This window comes from Tetrao urogallus (genome assembly GCF_951394365.1).
Source record: "Tetrao urogallus genome assembly, chromosome: 26".
Classification (NCBI taxonomy): Eukaryota; Metazoa; Chordata; class Aves; order Galliformes; family Phasianidae; genus Tetrao; species Tetrao urogallus.
In genome coordinates, this window is record NC_136839.1 from 509,618 (window position 1) to 525,792 (window position 16,175).

Genomic DNA, 16,175 nt, shown 5'->3' on the forward strand with positions numbered 1-16,175 from the left:
GCGGCGCCGCGTTCCACTGCTGCGGGGCGGGGCCGCCTCCCTCGGGCGCGGGTTGAGGCGGAGCCTCCCCGAGTTTCCCTCGGCCCGAGAGCCGCCGCTCCGCGCGGACTGCGCCATCGCCCCGCCCGCCTTCCGCGCTCCCGAGCGCCGCCGGCCGCTAGGGGGCGGCGCGGCGCAGCGTAGAGCCGCGCAGGCGCGCGGCGGCGGCCCGCCATGTCGGACAAGATGGCGGCGGCCGCGGCCTCCCCTCAGCCGCAGCCCGGGCCCGGCCCGCCGGCGGCGGAAGAGGAGGGCGGCGGCCCGCGGGGCGGCGGGGCGGACGGGGAGGCGGAGGCGGAGGAGTTCGGGTGCCCGGCGCACTGCTCCGACCTGGCCTGGCGGCAGAACGAGCAGCGCCGGCACGGCCTGTACTGCGACATCACCCTGGCGTTCGGCGGCGGGCGGCCCGGCGCGGCCCGCGAGTTCCACGAGTTCCGCGCGCACCGCTCCGTGCTGGCGGCCGCCACCGAGTACTTCGCTCCGCTGCTCTCGGGAGGCTTCGCCGAGTCGCGTTCGGGCCGCGTGGAGCTGCAGAAGTGGAGCTCGGAGGGCGGCCCCGACCCCGACACGGTGGAGGCCGTCATCGGCTTCATGTACACCGGCGCCATCCGCGTCGGCCCCGGCAACGTGCACGAGGTGCTGGAGATGGCCGACAGGTGAGCGGGGCGGGCCGGGCGGGCCGGGCGGGCGGGCGCCGCCTGACGGCCTTCGCGCCGCGTGTGCCGTTCGTCCCGCAGGTTCCTGCTGACCCGGCTGAAGGAGTTCTGCGGGGAGTTCCTCAAGAAGAAGCTGAACCTCTCCAACTGCGTGGCGGTGCACAGCCTGGCGCACATGTACTCGCTGAGCCAGCTGGCGCTGCGGGCGCAGGACATGATCCGCAGGAACTTCCACAGAGTCATCCAGGACGAGGAGTTCTACACGCTGCCCTTCCACCTCATCAGGGACTGGCTGTCCGACTCGGAGATCACGGTGGACTCGGAAGAAGTCCTCTTCGAGACCGTCTTGAAGTGGGTTCAGAGGAATCCCGAGGAAAGGGAGAGGTACTTCGAGGAACTCTTCAAGCTGCTGAGGCTGTCTCAGATGAAGCCCACGTACCTCACGCGCCACGTCAAATCCGAGAGGCTGGTGTCCAGCAACGAGGCCTGCGTCAGGCTGGTGTCAGATGCCGTGGAGAGTCACGCCCTGAGGTCTGAGAACTTGCAGTCTGGTAACCTGCAGCATTCCGCCTGTCCTGCCGCGTTGCTGCCGCGTTTCGGACAAAACATGGACGTCATTATGGTGATCGGTGGTGTGTCGGAGGGAGGAGATTACCTGAGTGAGTGCGTGGGGTATTTCATCGATGAAGATAGGTGGGTAAACTTGCCGCACATCCATAACCATCTCGATGGGCATGCTGTTGCTGTGACAGAGTCTTATGTTTATGTGGCTGGCTCCATGGAACCGGGATTTGCCAAGACTGTAGAAAGGTATAATCCAAACAGAAATATCTGGGAGCAAGTCTCAAATTTAATAACCAGAAAGCACTCATTTGGCCTTACTGAAGTTAAAGGAAACTTGTACAGTATTGGTGGACATGGCAATTTCAGTCCTGGCTTTAAAGATGTAGCTGTTTATAATCCCGAGCAAGACAAATGGCATAACCTGGAGTCAGCACCAAAGATCCTTCGTGACGTCAAAGCTGTTTCTGTAGAAGACCGGTTTGTTTATGTTGCTGCTCGTACCCCGGTTGACAGTGATAGTGAAGATGGATTGAGGGCAGTTATTATCAGATACGATGCTGAAACAAGGCAGTGGCAGGACGTAGAGTCTCTGCCGCTCATTGATAATTACTGCTCTTTTCAGATGTCAGTTGCAAACACAAACTTTTACCATACAGCATCCTGCTGCCCCAAGAGTTACCCTATAGATAACGAGGAAGCCAAGGTAAAGATCTCTGGCAGGGCCTCAGATGAGATACTTGAAAGTTTACCCCCGGAGGTCCTTAGCATTGAAGGGGCAGCTATTTGTTACTATAAAGACGATGTTTTCATCATCGGGGGGTGGAAGAACAGTGATGATATTGACAAGCAGTACAGGAAGGAGGCCTATCGCTACTGCGCTGAGAGGAAGCGCTGGATGCTTCTGCCTCCCATGCCTCAGCCTCGCTGTAGGGCAACAGCCTGCCACGTCAGAATCCCCTTCAGGTGCCTGCAGGGCACGCAGAGATACCCGATGCCGCAGAACCTCATGTGGCAGAAAGACAGAATAAGACAGATGCAGGAAAGGCAGATGCAGGAAATACACCGACACTCCCTGAGCTTGCGAAGAATGCCACGCTCGCAGATTGAGTGCTGACTTCTGGGTTGCCAACTCTTGTGAAGGTAGTTCAGGAAATACTGTGCTAAACCATTTTGCGAGGCATTTTATGTCTTTATAAGACATCAGGGCGTTGAGTAGGTTTGACATCTAAAAGTGGCATCTTTTACGTACTGAAAGTTACAAAGGTCAGAAATTGAAGATGAATGGGAATTGAGAAACTGAATCCAACAATACTACTTAACAGTGCCCAGGAAAAAGCTGCTTTCCTGTACCAGACTGTGACACAGATCTTTGTTTTCAAGGATTTCTGTGGAGTTGGTCTCCTACAGTTCTATTTTGAAAATCAAAGATCTCTCTCTAATAATTTAGTGGTTACATTCGTGTGTGCTGAAAGCACCTGCTTTATTTGCACTTAGTATCTTGACATTCCTTTGATTCTCCTCAGTGACTAAACTACACTTGTAATCGATGTTAGTGTACTTGGCTTTCTCAAGTCGGAGGCGAGTGCAATAGTTAATAACTACATGTGGAAATGAAAGCACAATCTCTCTTTGTGGAGTTACTTCAGGATGTTTCTGTGTGTAATGAATATTGTGTGTCCGTACGTTGTAGAGAGGCTGTGTGTTCATTTGTGAATGGTTGATGAGCAGAACGTCAGACACTTGCTAGAAGAGAACTTGAGGCAGTGATCTTTCAGGCGTATCTGGGGAGGCTTTGAGTTTCCTTACGGGCTTCAAAGGAGAGAGCCAGCAGAGCAGTCATGGACCAAAGTCAGTCCCTTCTGTCTGTGTGGATTAGTAAGAATGCCATTATCCCACAGGAGCGGATTGAAACTTGAGCTACTTGTCAGTGCTTTCTCAAATGCGGAATGCATTTAATTGTAGTGAAGGAGTGTTTGGAAGAACCCCCACACGCCTGTTTGCAGCCTGTCTTTGACAATCAGCACCTCTGGCCTTCAGTGTCTTTCCCACGGGACTCTCAGTAGCTGTGCTGCAGTGCTCCTTAACAAACCAGTGCTCGGTGTTCTCAGAGGGGCACTGCTGAGGATGGCATGCAGACTCCGAGATGCAGCTGGAGATTGTACAGTCTCTAAATATTTTTAGAGACTAACATTTCCGTTGATTACAGGTGCTGTGCTGTGGTTTTCCATCAGTCAGTGCCCCACTTGGCTCTGGTTTGTAAGTGCTTCAACCCCGGGAAACAGAAGGTCGAATCGTTCCTTTGGAGAATCATCTGTCCTGCTGAGCACCTCCCTGATCTGAGGAGCTCCAGGACAGCTGTTACTAGTGGTTCAGTGCATCCCTCCTGCCTCCTTTTCTTCCTCGTCCTTCCCTTTGTTTCAGTGTTCCAGGTTTTCACGTGTGACCCAACTCAGGATATTAGGGAAGGGAAGGGAATGGAAGGGAGGTGCCAGCAGGGCGCTGCAAAGTTTGAGTTGACAAATGTTGGTGGAGGAGCTGTGTGCAGTCTCTGGTTCCTGTGATAATTCTCTGGGGCTTTTGACGCGGGCAACTCCTTTGAAAAAGGTCTTCTGAACATTTTTTTGTTTTGTTGTGCTTCTGTTTTTTGTTGTTTAGCTTTCTGAACTGATCCTTCTCATTTTCCAATTCAGCAGGCAACCTAGATCATAGCTGAGACCCTGGGTAAGGGTGAGTCTTTCAGTCGCATAACGTGTAAAGGTTTCTGTGGTCTGTAATATCCTTGATGCTCCTCTTAGTTCACCTGCCACTCTGACATCAGCAGTCCTTTTGTAAGGGAGAAAAACCCAGCCTCGTAAAAATTATCTTGAAAATCTTAACAGTTCGTTTCAAATTACTTCTCAGTAGAAACCATCCTGTATTTGATTTGCCTGCTACATTGCTGTGCAGTGGCAGATTAAATTGTACAGTGCTGGTTTAGTGCAAGAGAGGAAATGGTTAAACTTACTGAGCTTTAAGGCTGATGTTCAGTAACGACCATTGCCAAATCAGCTCCTGCAGGCCCTTGAGGAAGGGCTGCATCCATGGAGGTTGGCCCATGATCTCTGGCTGGTTTGGCTGGAGTAGGTTAAGAATTACTGCCCCCATAGGAGGGTTTGTGAGCAGACTGTGTGCAAATGCCTCACAGCTTCAATGCTGGAATTACGGTTTAATTGCAGCGGGAGCTGAATTTAAGGCACTTTGCACAGAAGCAGTGAGAACAGTTTATGTGTTCCCTCCCTGCTGACTTTACTGCAGGGAGATGATGAGTAAAGGACACGACCTTGTCAGCCCACCGCAGCTCCATTGGAGCCCTTAGGCACTCTGTCAACAAATCTGGGACAATTTATGGGAGTAAGTACTGAAACTGTGGTTCGGTTGGAATATAAACAGCGCGATGCAGCATGCAGCTAAGTTGGGCGCAGGAAGAAATTTCTGGCGGTCTTTTTCTAAGCGAAACTGATACCTGCACTCACCAGGACCTCAATCTGACATACGAGCTATCTTGTTTCCTAAAGACATTCCACTGAAAGGCATCAGAACAACTAAGTAACCTGTGAATGCCAGCCATGGTTCTGTATGTGATGCACTGTATTTCTGTGTTCTGTTTGCATGGGGAGTGATGGCACTGCGACAGCACTGGTTTGCTTTAACCTGTGCAAGGCCAACGCTATGGAATTGTTCAGTGGTTGGATTTTTATAGCCTTGACCAGCTGCATTATACAGTTTGTAGCTGACGAGTCCCACTGTCTGCTGCCTCACCTGTAGGTGTTGAGAAGAATTGAATCTGGCTGTAATTTCGCTCACTAACCTGTGACTCGTGTAACAGATGCATTCTGGCCCTGAGTGCTGTAGCTTGCTGAGTGCTTGTTTTAAAGTAATCCTATAAGCAACAGCTTGGGAATCCTTCCGTGTGTGTAGTGGGTAGTTAGTGTCAGTAAGATTCTAGTGTGTGTGAAGCACTACAAGGCTGATTTCTGTCCTTGCAAAGGAACATCAGGTGGTGTTTTTCCTCCCTAAGACAATCATAGCTGTATTGGACACATGCCACACAATGCATGTTGCACATCTGTCTGCTCCAGCTGTCAGTGAGGTAGGACACGTGCTGCCTGGCACTGCGTGCTCCCTGCAGTCATTCCTAGGTAGGTGCCATAGATGTACATATGTTTTATAAGGACTTGGATATTCTGTTACTATGCTAGTTTTGTATATATATTTTAATAAGATTTCCTCACACAGTAGGGTTACTCCAGAAGTAGAGAAAACATGCCAATTTTCCAGCATGCTTTATAAAAAATTGTCCTAGGTTGGTCACTATTAACAAAGTGGGTCACAAAGAGTAGCAGCTTCTTAGGTTATTTCTATCACAGCGTTTAATCCCACGTTGCAACACTCACTGGGCTCAAACTGTTGGATGGCTTGGATCTATTTTCAGCTGTGCCCAAATTATTTGAGAATATAAGTGGTATCTCTGATCTGACAGTCTTAAGTGGAAGTCTGATAGAACAGGTGCTTCTGAGGATCCAATCCCATTACTAACATGAATGTAAAGTGTGGGGCTAATTCGATGTTTGAAGACCATTAATAGTAAGATCCTCCTCATAGGTCCGTGTCACTGTGGATCACGGCAGCTGTACTCTGTTCATGTAGACCTCAAGAGAATACTTGGGCAAGCAGCACTCCTGTACTTAACTTCCAGTAAGGTAAAGTAGTGTCTGTGTAGGCTGTTGGAAACACTCCCGCTGTGATGTTCCTCACATACAATGCACTGTACTAGAGTTTATTGTAAGAAGTGAGCTAACAAAAATAAACCTTTTATTTCTCTAGCATTCCGTTGTGCATCGCACCCTGTTACTGGTTTTGAGTTGCTAAACAAGGCGTAACCAACACCTCTAAATCACATCTGGGTCTTTTTTTGTGTGTGCCATGGAACTAAAGTTTCAGTTACTAGTTATTTTTTTAGTGAGAATCAATCCTGTCTTCTTTCAGATTAAGCGAATGCATTCTTTTGCTGCTTAGAAGACTTTATTGGCTAACTGGAGCTGTTTGTGCAGGCAGGGCTCTGTGAAGAAGTGCCTCCGACCTCCCCTTGCTGCGAGGGCTCCACGCTAATCTCTCCTGGCAGCGTAATCCCCCACGTTGCACAGCCCTGGCACCACGCAGCAGCTCAGAGCGCTGCGATAGATGCTCATGTCCTGAGCGTCAAACCATTCGTCGGCTTTTTCGTCGTAACACTCAACGTTGAACGTCGTGGCGTATCCGTTAAAGCCACCGACCACAAACAAGAGGTCGTCCACCACTTCAATGCCGAAGTTGCTGCGAGGATTGAACATGGTGGGGACAACGCGCCACGTGTTGGCAGCTGGGCTGTAGGCTTCCGCAGTGCGGAGCCGGTTGACTCCGTCGAATCCTCCTACCTGTGAAAAGGCACAGCGCTGAAAGAGGCCTTTTCCCCTTGGGAGGCAGCTGAATGGTGCTGTGCACGTGTCAGATTTTAACTTGGCCTACTCTGCTATGTGAGTTGGAGCGCCGCTCAACTGACAAAATGCAATGCTTGCTTATGGCAGACTGCTCCCTTGTTCGTTGTGGAGCATCCAAAAGTATTTTGGTCATTACATTTACACTGAACTTAAACGCAGTATGTGGATAAGCAGGACCAAGCAGCACTGTGCTGCTAAATGCTTTTATCAGCAGCAGAATCATTTCTTTGCTGCAACTCTTTACATGTTTTGTACTTATTTCATAAGGAAGAATGTGAGGGTGACAGTATTCTACAGGGGATTTCAGCCATTCTTGCCTTTCTTCCCTAAATCTCACTTAGAAGTGAATGGCCAGCACGAAAATTAGTCTAGGAAATGCAGATTAACAGAACTTCATTGCATTAAAGAAACAAACAGCAGCAGCAGTGTGGGTTCATTACGGCCGAGCTGCCACTTCATCCTTACCGCGTACACTTGGTTTCCATATGCAATCACACCTACTCCACTTCTTCTGCTTCTCATTGGAGATATCAAGGTCCACTGATCTGTTCCAGCATCGTACACTTCAGCTGTGGAGAGGCACTCGTTCCCATTGAACCCACCACATATATACACCTGTGCACAGGAGGAAAAAGAAGCAGGGTGGCTGTTGGTGGGAGAACATGCTGAGGATAAAATGGCCTGGCTGGAGGGGTTTTCTTCTTTAAGGGGATACTGCTGTCATCCTGGGTTGAAAGTGAAGGGAGTTACTCAGGGAAGTGGGATTTTGACCCTTCATTTCCTGAGCTGCATGAAGCACACCAGCACGGTATTCCAGCAGGAAGCTCTGTTGGTGGCAAGAGGTTTTAAGAGAGTTCTGCTGTCTGCGCCAGTAAGTTTCACCTCTTAGCTTTCTGTCGGTATTCCAGGATCTGATGAGTAAGGTTTACACAAACCTTCTTCCTCTATTTGGAAAGATTGACGGAAAGGAGCATTTGCTGTGTGTCTGGCTCCTCTTTCCCATCTAGATGAGGAGCCCTGGGCGGTAGCTGTGTTTATCCAGGATGGAGCTCAGTGGGAGGCTGAGCTCTATGAAACTGCCCCAGCACGCCCTATGATTCGTTCCCTGCCCTGCACACCGAGCTTCGACCTCAACTGCAGCCACAGATCTCCCAGGCCTTTTACCTTATCATACAGCGTGGTCGCACCGGCGTCGCTCCTCTGCTCATGCATGGGAGCAATCAGCGTCCACTGGTTCGTCTCCGGCTCGTAGCGCTCGGCTGTGTTGAGCCGCGTGTAGCCGTCGAATCCCCCCATGGCGTAGATGAAGTCGTTGAGAACAGCGACGCTGACGTAGCAGCGCCGGGAGTGCATGGGAGCGACCTGCTGCCACGTCTTCTTCACTGGGTCGAACCGCTTGACGCTGTTGAAGTAATCCACGCTGTCAAATCCTCCGATAATGTAGACAAAGCCTTTCAGAAACGCAGCGCCATGGTAAGCACGGGGGCTCTCCTCGTGGCACGTAACGTTCACCCACTTGTCCGCGCGGGTGTCGTACGTCTCGATGGCGTTGGTCGGGCTGCCCCCGCTCCAGCCCCCAATAGCAAACAGGATGGAGTAGGGCAGGCGGGGCCGGGCCAGGGGACTGACGCAGTTGGGGAGAAACGCGTTGCTCGTGCTGAGGTTGTACATGGCCGTCAGAGTGCTGATGATGATGGGTTTGCACTCGCTGTTGTCCTTCACGTAATCGTGTGTTTTGACTTTGTTCATGAAGTGGTCTGTCTCCATCAGTGCCAGCCGGACCTGAAAAGTAAAAGGTTATTGTTGGTGCTTTGTATTTTGTTATCTTTTGTGGACGGGTCTGACACTGGATGGCTTGGATTTTGGGCTAGAGTATTCTCTAAGGCTTATGAGAGAAGTGGAGAATTAAGTAGTTTTTCACCCCATGTGAGCTGGGCTCTTCCTTATACCCAGGGGTGATTACACATAAGCTCTAAGTGCGAAGAAACAACGCACTTAAGCTGCACGCCCTGAGAGCAGCTCGCAGCAGCACGGACACGCAGTGAGCAGCACCACGAGGCGGCAGCGTTGAGGACGGAGCGGTGGCAGAGCTGTGCAGAGCTCCTGGAGCCCAACGGACCGACCTTGCTGAGCAGGATGGGGATGTGCTGCCTCCTTTGCCAGGGATCGTGGGTGATCCATTTCAGGATGGCGTCGAACACCACTTCCTCCTGCTTCACGTTCAGCTCGTCCTTCTCAATTATGTCTGTCAGCTCGTCAATGGAGAGGTCTAGGAACTCCGTGGACACCTTGATCAGCTCCTCGAAGTTGTGGAGGATGAACATGTAGGCCGTCTGCCGCAGGCCGGGGCAGTGGTAATGGTTTGTGAGCCGGCAGATGCCGATACAGTTTTCCAAGCACAGCTGTGATTTCAGGAACTCGCAGCACAGCCTGATGATGCCCATGATGTTGAACTGATCCGCCGTGCCCAGCAAACTTTCCACATTTTCAGCAGTGATCGATACTGTCCTGGTGTAGGCATACTCGATAACGAGTTTCATCATTTCGGAGGAAACGCCGGGGATTTTGTACACCATCTTCTCCGTGTTGTTCCAGCCACTGGTAAACAAAGCCCTGACCAAAAGAAAAAAAAAGGCAAAGCAATGCTGGAGGAAGAAATGGCTTTTCTGTGTTAAATCCCCACCTCGCTATGCCATACACCTTCCTCCCTGCACCACATTCGGGCTGTAGCACCGGAGGCACCACAGGACGACCGGGCAATGTCGCCTGCCCCTATTCCCACTATAGAGCATCCCAAGCACCGACCTGAAGTAATGACTGCAGCTGCAGAGGATGTTCTTGTGCGCGTTGAACTGACAGCCGTTCACTTCGATGATCACATCGCAGAGCTTCCCCTCCAGGCGGAGCTCATTGAACACCTCGCAGGCCATCGCGCTCATCTTCCTCTCCATCAGTGAGGCGGAGCAGCCGCTGTGCGCCGCGCTGCCGTCCATGTCGGAGCCCGGGCCGGCGGGAGGAGTGCGCGGGGGCCGCTTTCGCCTCGTCCTCCTACATCTTCTCCGGAACTCCCCCGAGGGAGTCTGGAATCGGCCCCCCAGTGAGGTCACACTGGTGGCGCTGGGCGTGCTCCCGGCTCTTCATGGCTGCCCGGCGATCTCCACCCTGCGCGCACCAGCGCTGCAAGAAACCACCGCGAACCTCTCCCGAACCGTGCTTTGGTTTGGGGAGCTTTCAGTGATGCTCGGGGCCACCGCTGCGGCTCGGCCAGGGCCCCGCGCACGGCCTGCAGGCGGCTGCCGCTCGTGGCTGCCATTTATGCCGGCACGGCGCTCGCACGGCTCCCACGGGAGCGGGACGTCGGACGAACGAACACCGGCACGCAGCGCGGTGAGCGAGCAGCGCGGGTTCAGAGCCTTTCGGCGCCCTTCGGAGGCTTTCGGAACCTTTCGGCACCCTTCGGAGGCTTTCGGATCATTTCGGCGCCTTTCGGAGCCCTCGGGCTGCTCGCGTCTCCACGCGGCGGTGCCCGTGAGCGCGGCGCGGTGCCGGGTGGGCGCTGCCCGGCTGCCGGTTGTCGCTTTGTTCCGTTCGGCAGCGCCGTGGCGGTGCTGGGTTGGGGCAGTGGCTGCCATCGGCTCCCGCCACGTCGTTGTGCTTTTTTTTTTTTAATCTTTCGCTTTCCGCCTCCAGAGCGGGCAGCGAAAGAAACGCAACCGCGGGGCCTCCCCGGAACGAGGAGGCGCTGCGCCGGGCGGAGACCGAACAGCCACGCTGCTCCGCCCCGCGGCTGGGCAGCACCGGCGCGGCGCGGCACGATGGTGAGCGGGGCGCTGCGCTGCGGGAGGGGGAGATGAGCGCGGCGGAGCTGCGGGGGTCCGAAACAGCGCTGTGCCCGCAGGTGCCGGAACTGCAGAAAACCACGGTCCGCATCCAGCAGCCGGAGCGCGTCATGGGGCTGATCCGCGCCATCAAGGAGCAGGGCAGCAGCAAACTGCAGGTACGGCCCGCGCGGCTCCGCGTGCGCTGTGCTCTGCTCCGCTGTGCTGTGCTCTGCAGCGGGAGCAGGGGGACGACCGAGGGCCAGGCGGTTTTCATGGCCTGGCCTCCTGCTTCCCTCTCCTGCAAGCTGTAAACATTAACCGGTCTCCAAACATCGCCCTCTGCACAGAGCATGAGCCGGCAGGGATGGGCCCTGTGGTGCTGATAAGGCTGCTGGGGTGGGGGTGGAAGGTGCCCGGTCCCAGCTGGGTGCGCTGTGCCCCTTTGGGTGCCTGCCTGCTGGCTGCTCACTGCAGCCCTGCAGACTGTGTGGGATGCACCCATGTGGAGCTTGCGCCCAGCAGAGCGCTGGGTCACCACAGGTCATCTTTCTCTCACCCTTCAGGTCATCTCTGACTTCGACATGACGCTGAGCAGGTTTGGGTGCAATGGCCGGCGCTGCCCAACGTCACACAGTGAGTTTCAGCCCTGCTTTTGCTTTGTGGCCCTTCCTCCTGCTTTCCGTGTCTGTTCTCTGGTGCAGCCCTCTCCTCCCAGCAGCCCAGAGCCCGTGGCAGGAGGCAACCCCTGGTGTCTGTGCTCCAGCTTTGCCACCAAGACTCTCAGATGCTCCTTGTCTGCCTCAATCCAGCACCCTGAAGCTCACAGCCTTTCTGTATGGGCTGTAACATTGGCATTTTGTTGTCTTCGCAGATATCCTCGACAACAGCCGTGTCATCAGTGAGGATGGCAAGAAGAAGGTGGGTGCTGCTTTGTGAAGCTCTCCATTGCTGCCAGCCGTCGCCATGGGCTGTGCAACGAGGTCAGAGGGCAAAAGCCCTGCGGTGCTGCGGGGGCAGAGAGCAAAGCGAGGTCCCAGGCTGCATTTCAGCCAGTGGGAAAGTTAAAAAGAGGAAACTAATTTGCATGCGTAGCTGCAGGCAATTTGTGCTCTGATAAGAGCAGGAAGGAGGTTTGTGTGCCCATCTGCTGAGATGAGCCTCAGCGGAGCTATCAGAGACGGCCCCAGGGATCCCCGCGTTGGCTCAGAGTGAAGTCGCTCAGTTGTTTTGGTCGTGTTTTTGTTATGGACTGTGATGCTTTGGGGGAGTTCAGAAATACTGATTTTGCTGTTTACAGTCTCTGTAGGATCAATGTTCAATCCGAATTCTTCTTTCTTTCTTATAACCTTCCAGTTAAAAGATCTGCTGCATCACTACTACCCCATCGAAATCGATCCCAACCGCAGCCTGGAAGAGAAACGTCCCCTGATGGTGGAGTGGTGAGTGCTGTGGTGGTGCGCCCTGACCCCTGGTGAGCATTAGGGGGAATGGGAGGAAGCGCCCCTGGGCCCGGCCCAAGCGTGGAGAACCCTTTGTAGGGTCCCTTTTAACGCAGGCTGTTCCCATTTCTCACGTGCGTGGCCCAGACACTCAGGTGTGGTGGCTGGTGAGCACAGCTGAGGAATAGTTCTGAGTCACTGCAAACCAAAAGCAAAAACCACAGATCACATAGGCACAGATCACATCAGCACCCCTGGCCTCCTCCTGGCAGCTGGGATGGCAGTGTGAAGGCTTCAGCTCCTGTACGAAGTGCCTGGCTGCTGTTTTTCTGATGGCCTGGAATGTGAAGCTCACCTCGCTGCCTTTCTCTAGGTGGACCCGGGCCCACGAGCTGCTGTCGCAGCAGAAGATCCAAAAGGGAGACATTGCCCAGATTGTCAGGGAGTCGGATGTGATGCTGAGGTACACCCAAGGCCTTCCTCTCCTGTCACCCCATTGCTGCCCATGTCTCCGGGGCCTGAAGGCAGGCAGGGGGTGCTGAGCTGGTGTCTGCTAGCTCTGCTCACCTTCTCTGATCTGCACACAGCCTCACAGTGCAGCAGATACAAATCTCCCTTCCTTCCTGGGGTTTGGGTTTAACCACCAGAGAGCTTCTCCTGCTCTGGAGCCGTGCCCACCCCTGGTCCTGGTGGGGAGAAGGTCCCCGAGCAACTCTGAGCCTTTGTGGTTGGCAGGATGAGGGGTGCAGGCACTAAAATATGGCACCAAAAGCTGCTGTGAAAGCTGCAGCCAGGTGCTGTGCTTTGAGTAACTGCTGTTATTTCTGCTTGGGAAGTCCCAGGCAGAAACTTGAGCTTTGTCACTGAGAGCAGTCGCAGCCCACGCTGCCCAGAGCTGGGAGAGGGAAATGTGACACTGCACGACAACTTTTGTCCTAGGGATGGATTCAATGAGTTGTTTGATCAGCTGCATAAGTACAACGTCCCCATGTTCATCTTCTCTGCTGGCGTTGGTGACATCCTCGAGGAGATTATCCGTCAGGCCAACGTCTTCTACCCCAACGTCAACGTGGTGTCCAACTACATGGACTTTGATGACAGTGTGAGTGTGCAGGGAGCCCGCGGGGGGAGGGTGGTTGTGTTGGTGCTGTGGGCTGCAGAACCATTGCAGTACATCAGTGCTGGGGTTTGGGGAGTGCGCAGTGTTGGCCCTGGGAGGATCTTGCAGGCAGAAAGCAGCAGCAGCCCAGTGTCTGCTCTCTGTCCTGTGAGCACCTCAGCCTTCAGACTGACTTTTGGAAGCCAGAAGTGGGTTCTGTCTGTCGAGGTTTGGTGCTGGTCCATGCCCAGCCCAGGCATGTGGTTGGGGTGGAGTTAACAGAAGCCTAAAAGGTCCCAGTTCTCATTAGCACATGGCACACTGTGCACAGTGATGCTCTCCGTTCCCACAGGGGGGTGCTGGGGCAGACAGTTCTCAGGATTTGACTCCTGACTCCTGCAAGGGCTGCGTGGTGCCCTGGGGCTCCTTGGACTTTGGCTTTCTGTGGCCCTTGAGCAGAAATCTCCCAGATGCTTTGGGGTTGTTCTCACCCTACGGTCTGGGTTTGCCCTGACAAAAGCAGACCTTTGGGGACGGCCTGCATGCATTTTGGGGCTCCTGGGCGGTGCTAACAGTGATGAGAGCTGTTGTCGTGTTGTCCCTCACCTCTCCCCCCTTCTGAGGGGTGCTGAGGCTGCAGGACAATATAGGGATTGCTTTAGGATCAGTTCACCTGTCCCATTTGCATAGGGAGTCCTCAAGTGCTTCAAGAGCCCTCTAATCCACACCTACAACAAGAACAACAGCGTGCTGCAGGGCACTCCCTACTTCCAGCAGCTGAGCACACGGACGAGCATCATCCTTCTGGGGGACTCCATGGGCGACCTGACGATGGCGGATGGCGTTCCCAGTGTGGAGAACATCCTCAAGATCGGCTTCCTCAACGACAAGGTGTGTGGGGAGCAGCATTCCTGCTGCCTTCCAGCCCTTCCCAGGGCTGAGTGCCCGCTGCTGGGCTCTAGGTTTGCATAAGGGCCCTCGGAGCCGCCTTTGGGCACAGTCGGCTGGTTTTGTCCCCTCTTTTCTGTAGCATCAAGAGATGCAGGGCTGTGGGTACGGCGCCTTCATTCTCAGCTGTTCACAGTTCTCTGCGCTCCTCTCCTCGCTGCAGGTGGAGGAGCGGCGGGGGAAATACCTGGATGCCTATGACATTGTGCTGGAGAGCGACGAGACGTTGGATGTGGTGAATGGGATTCTGCGGTACGTCCTCATGGAGACGTGAGCCGGGCAGCAGCGCCCCAACCCCGGCCCGTCAGCCGCGTGCTGGGGATGAGCGCCCTTAGCAAAGCTGGACGGGCGTCCCGGTGCCTGCCTGAATCCACCCCCATGCCGGGGCTCCCCCTGCCCCGGCTGTTGTGTCCTAAACTTCACAGCTCTTCTGGTCAGTTTGGAACTGAAGGGCTGATCGGGAGGAAGCGAGGAGCCTGCCCTGCACTCTGCATCCTCCTCAGCCTCCAGCAGCACCGGGGCCACAGCAAACATTTGTGTTCTGGGGAGGGACGTTCTGTGCTTCTGTCCAGCAGCTGAGCACAGAAGCAGGGGCTGTGGCTTGAGGGCAGACTGGTTTGAGTTGAAGCTGTTTGGTTTTACTGCGTTCCTGTCTAAGGAAATGAGCACTGCTGCTCCTATCATGTTTTCTGTGGCCCCAAGGTGTGCAGGCTGAGCCCCAGCTGTGGGGAGGGAGCAGGGTGGGGTGGTCCTGCAGCCCCGGGAGGTGGGTGCTGGGGATGGTGGGCAGCTCTGCTGGGTTCCCATGGGCTCTGACCTCAGCCCTCACCCTGCAGCTCACTCACCGCCCTCCACACCATGGGCTGCTAAATGTCACTTCTGGGCAGTGCAGATCTCTGCTTCTTTGCAATAAAATCATTGACAAAAGCTGCAGTGTGTGTGCATTGCACCGAGAGCGCAGTCCCCCAGGCAAAGTGTCCTCCCCATCCCTGATCCTGTTGTGCCCCATCCCTGCCCCCACCCCTCTGCAGGGCTCCTGGGAGCGGAGCTCTTTTCCTTTTTCTCCTGCCCAACGCAGCAGATGCCATTGTCTGAAGTCCACCTCTGCTCCACAGACCCAGGTGAGTTCTCCTCACGCCATGGGGACAGACAGGAATGAATCTTCCATTGCGAAGTAACTGACACAAAGGGAAACGTCTTGGAAACCACTTGAAATTGTTTATTTGGTGCCACTTAGAAGTCATTGTTTGAGGGGCTTGCTCTGGCCCTTTGCACAGTTCTGCTCGTGCGTTTTTTCTCTTTGCGAGGTCACCCTGTGCAAAAGCTTCCAGAGCTGCTGGGAAGGTGGAGGGGATGTGCTGGGCACAAACCTGAGAGCACCGAGTTAATGGCTTGCATTTTGGCATCGGAACCAACCAGGGCTGATTTCTGGCACCTCCCAGCAGCCGTTGCTGTGAGGAGGATGAGGAGGGTCGGTCTGCTGCTCCCGGTGGCAGCTCTGGTCCCAGCCGTGCAGCTCTGCTGCAGCGGAGGGGCTCTGAGCCACCTCCAACCTCTGCTCCTGGGAACTGCAGCAGGCAGCAGCAGGGATGGCCGCTCCGTTTCTCCTTTAAAGAACTTTACATGCGCGTATTTAAAACTAACCCACGATGAACAAAAAATCCCTAAACTACAGTAATACTGCAGAAGAGGAGCGGGGAGCTCCCCTGTCCCTGCGTGGGGCCCGGCAGGCCGTGCAGTCGTTGGCTGAGGACGAAGGAGCAGAAATGTCGGCGTTGGGCTCGGGGCTGAGCTCGGCACACGGAGAGGTGGGAGGGCAGGGAGGGCCCTGGGGGGGAGGGGGGGGGCGGGCCCTGCTGGATTTGCTGGGATCGATGGGTGCAGTACGGAGGGGGGGGGGGAATGCGCCGACCCGACCCACTGCGGGCACCCGGAGCCGCTTCCCACCTTCCTGCCTGCGCGCATTGACTGCGGACTGCGGAGCTGTGCCCGTGAGGAACGACAGAAAAAAACCGCAGTTAAATAAAAGGGGGGAAAAAATCATCAGAAAACGGCTCCCGGGCCGGCGAGGGGCAGCGCCAGGCGTGGGCACG

General features: G+C 54.7%; 3 protein-coding genes across 3 annotated transcripts; 2 read left to right on the forward strand and 1 right to left on the reverse strand.

Annotated features, from left to right (window-relative positions):
* Positions 1–213: 213 nt before the first annotated feature.
* Positions 214–2,373, forward strand: KLHL11 (kelch like family member 11; the record flags this gene model as incomplete). Its single annotated transcript, XM_079547258.1, has 2 exons — positions 214–695; positions 777–2,373. 2 exons carry the CDS (start codon positions 214–216, stop codon positions 2,371–2,373), a joined length of 2,079 nt encoding a protein of 692 aa, XP_079403384.1.
* Positions 2,374–6,403: 4,030 nt separating this feature from the next.
* On the reverse strand, positions 6,404–9,768 carry KLHL10 (kelch like family member 10; the record flags this gene model as incomplete). The annotated part of the gene is made up of 5 exons (XM_079547079.1): positions 6,404–6,712; positions 7,241–7,390; positions 7,940–8,557; positions 8,899–9,388; positions 9,581–9,768. The coding sequence occupies 5 exons, from the start codon at positions 9,766–9,768 to the stop codon at positions 6,404–6,406; spliced, it is 1,755 nt and encodes a 584-aa protein (XP_079403205.1).
* Positions 9,769–10,625: 857 nt separating this feature from the next.
* Positions 10,626–14,356, forward strand: NT5C3B (5'-nucleotidase, cytosolic IIIB; the record flags this gene model as incomplete). Its single annotated transcript, XM_079547142.1, has 8 exons — positions 10,626–10,772; positions 11,160–11,229; positions 11,468–11,514; positions 11,950–12,035; positions 12,409–12,498; positions 12,975–13,137; positions 13,825–14,025; positions 14,246–14,356. 8 exons carry the CDS (start codon positions 10,626–10,628, stop codon positions 14,354–14,356), a joined length of 915 nt encoding a protein of 304 aa, XP_079403268.1.
* Between the last annotated feature and the right edge of the window lie 1,819 nt (positions 14,357–16,175).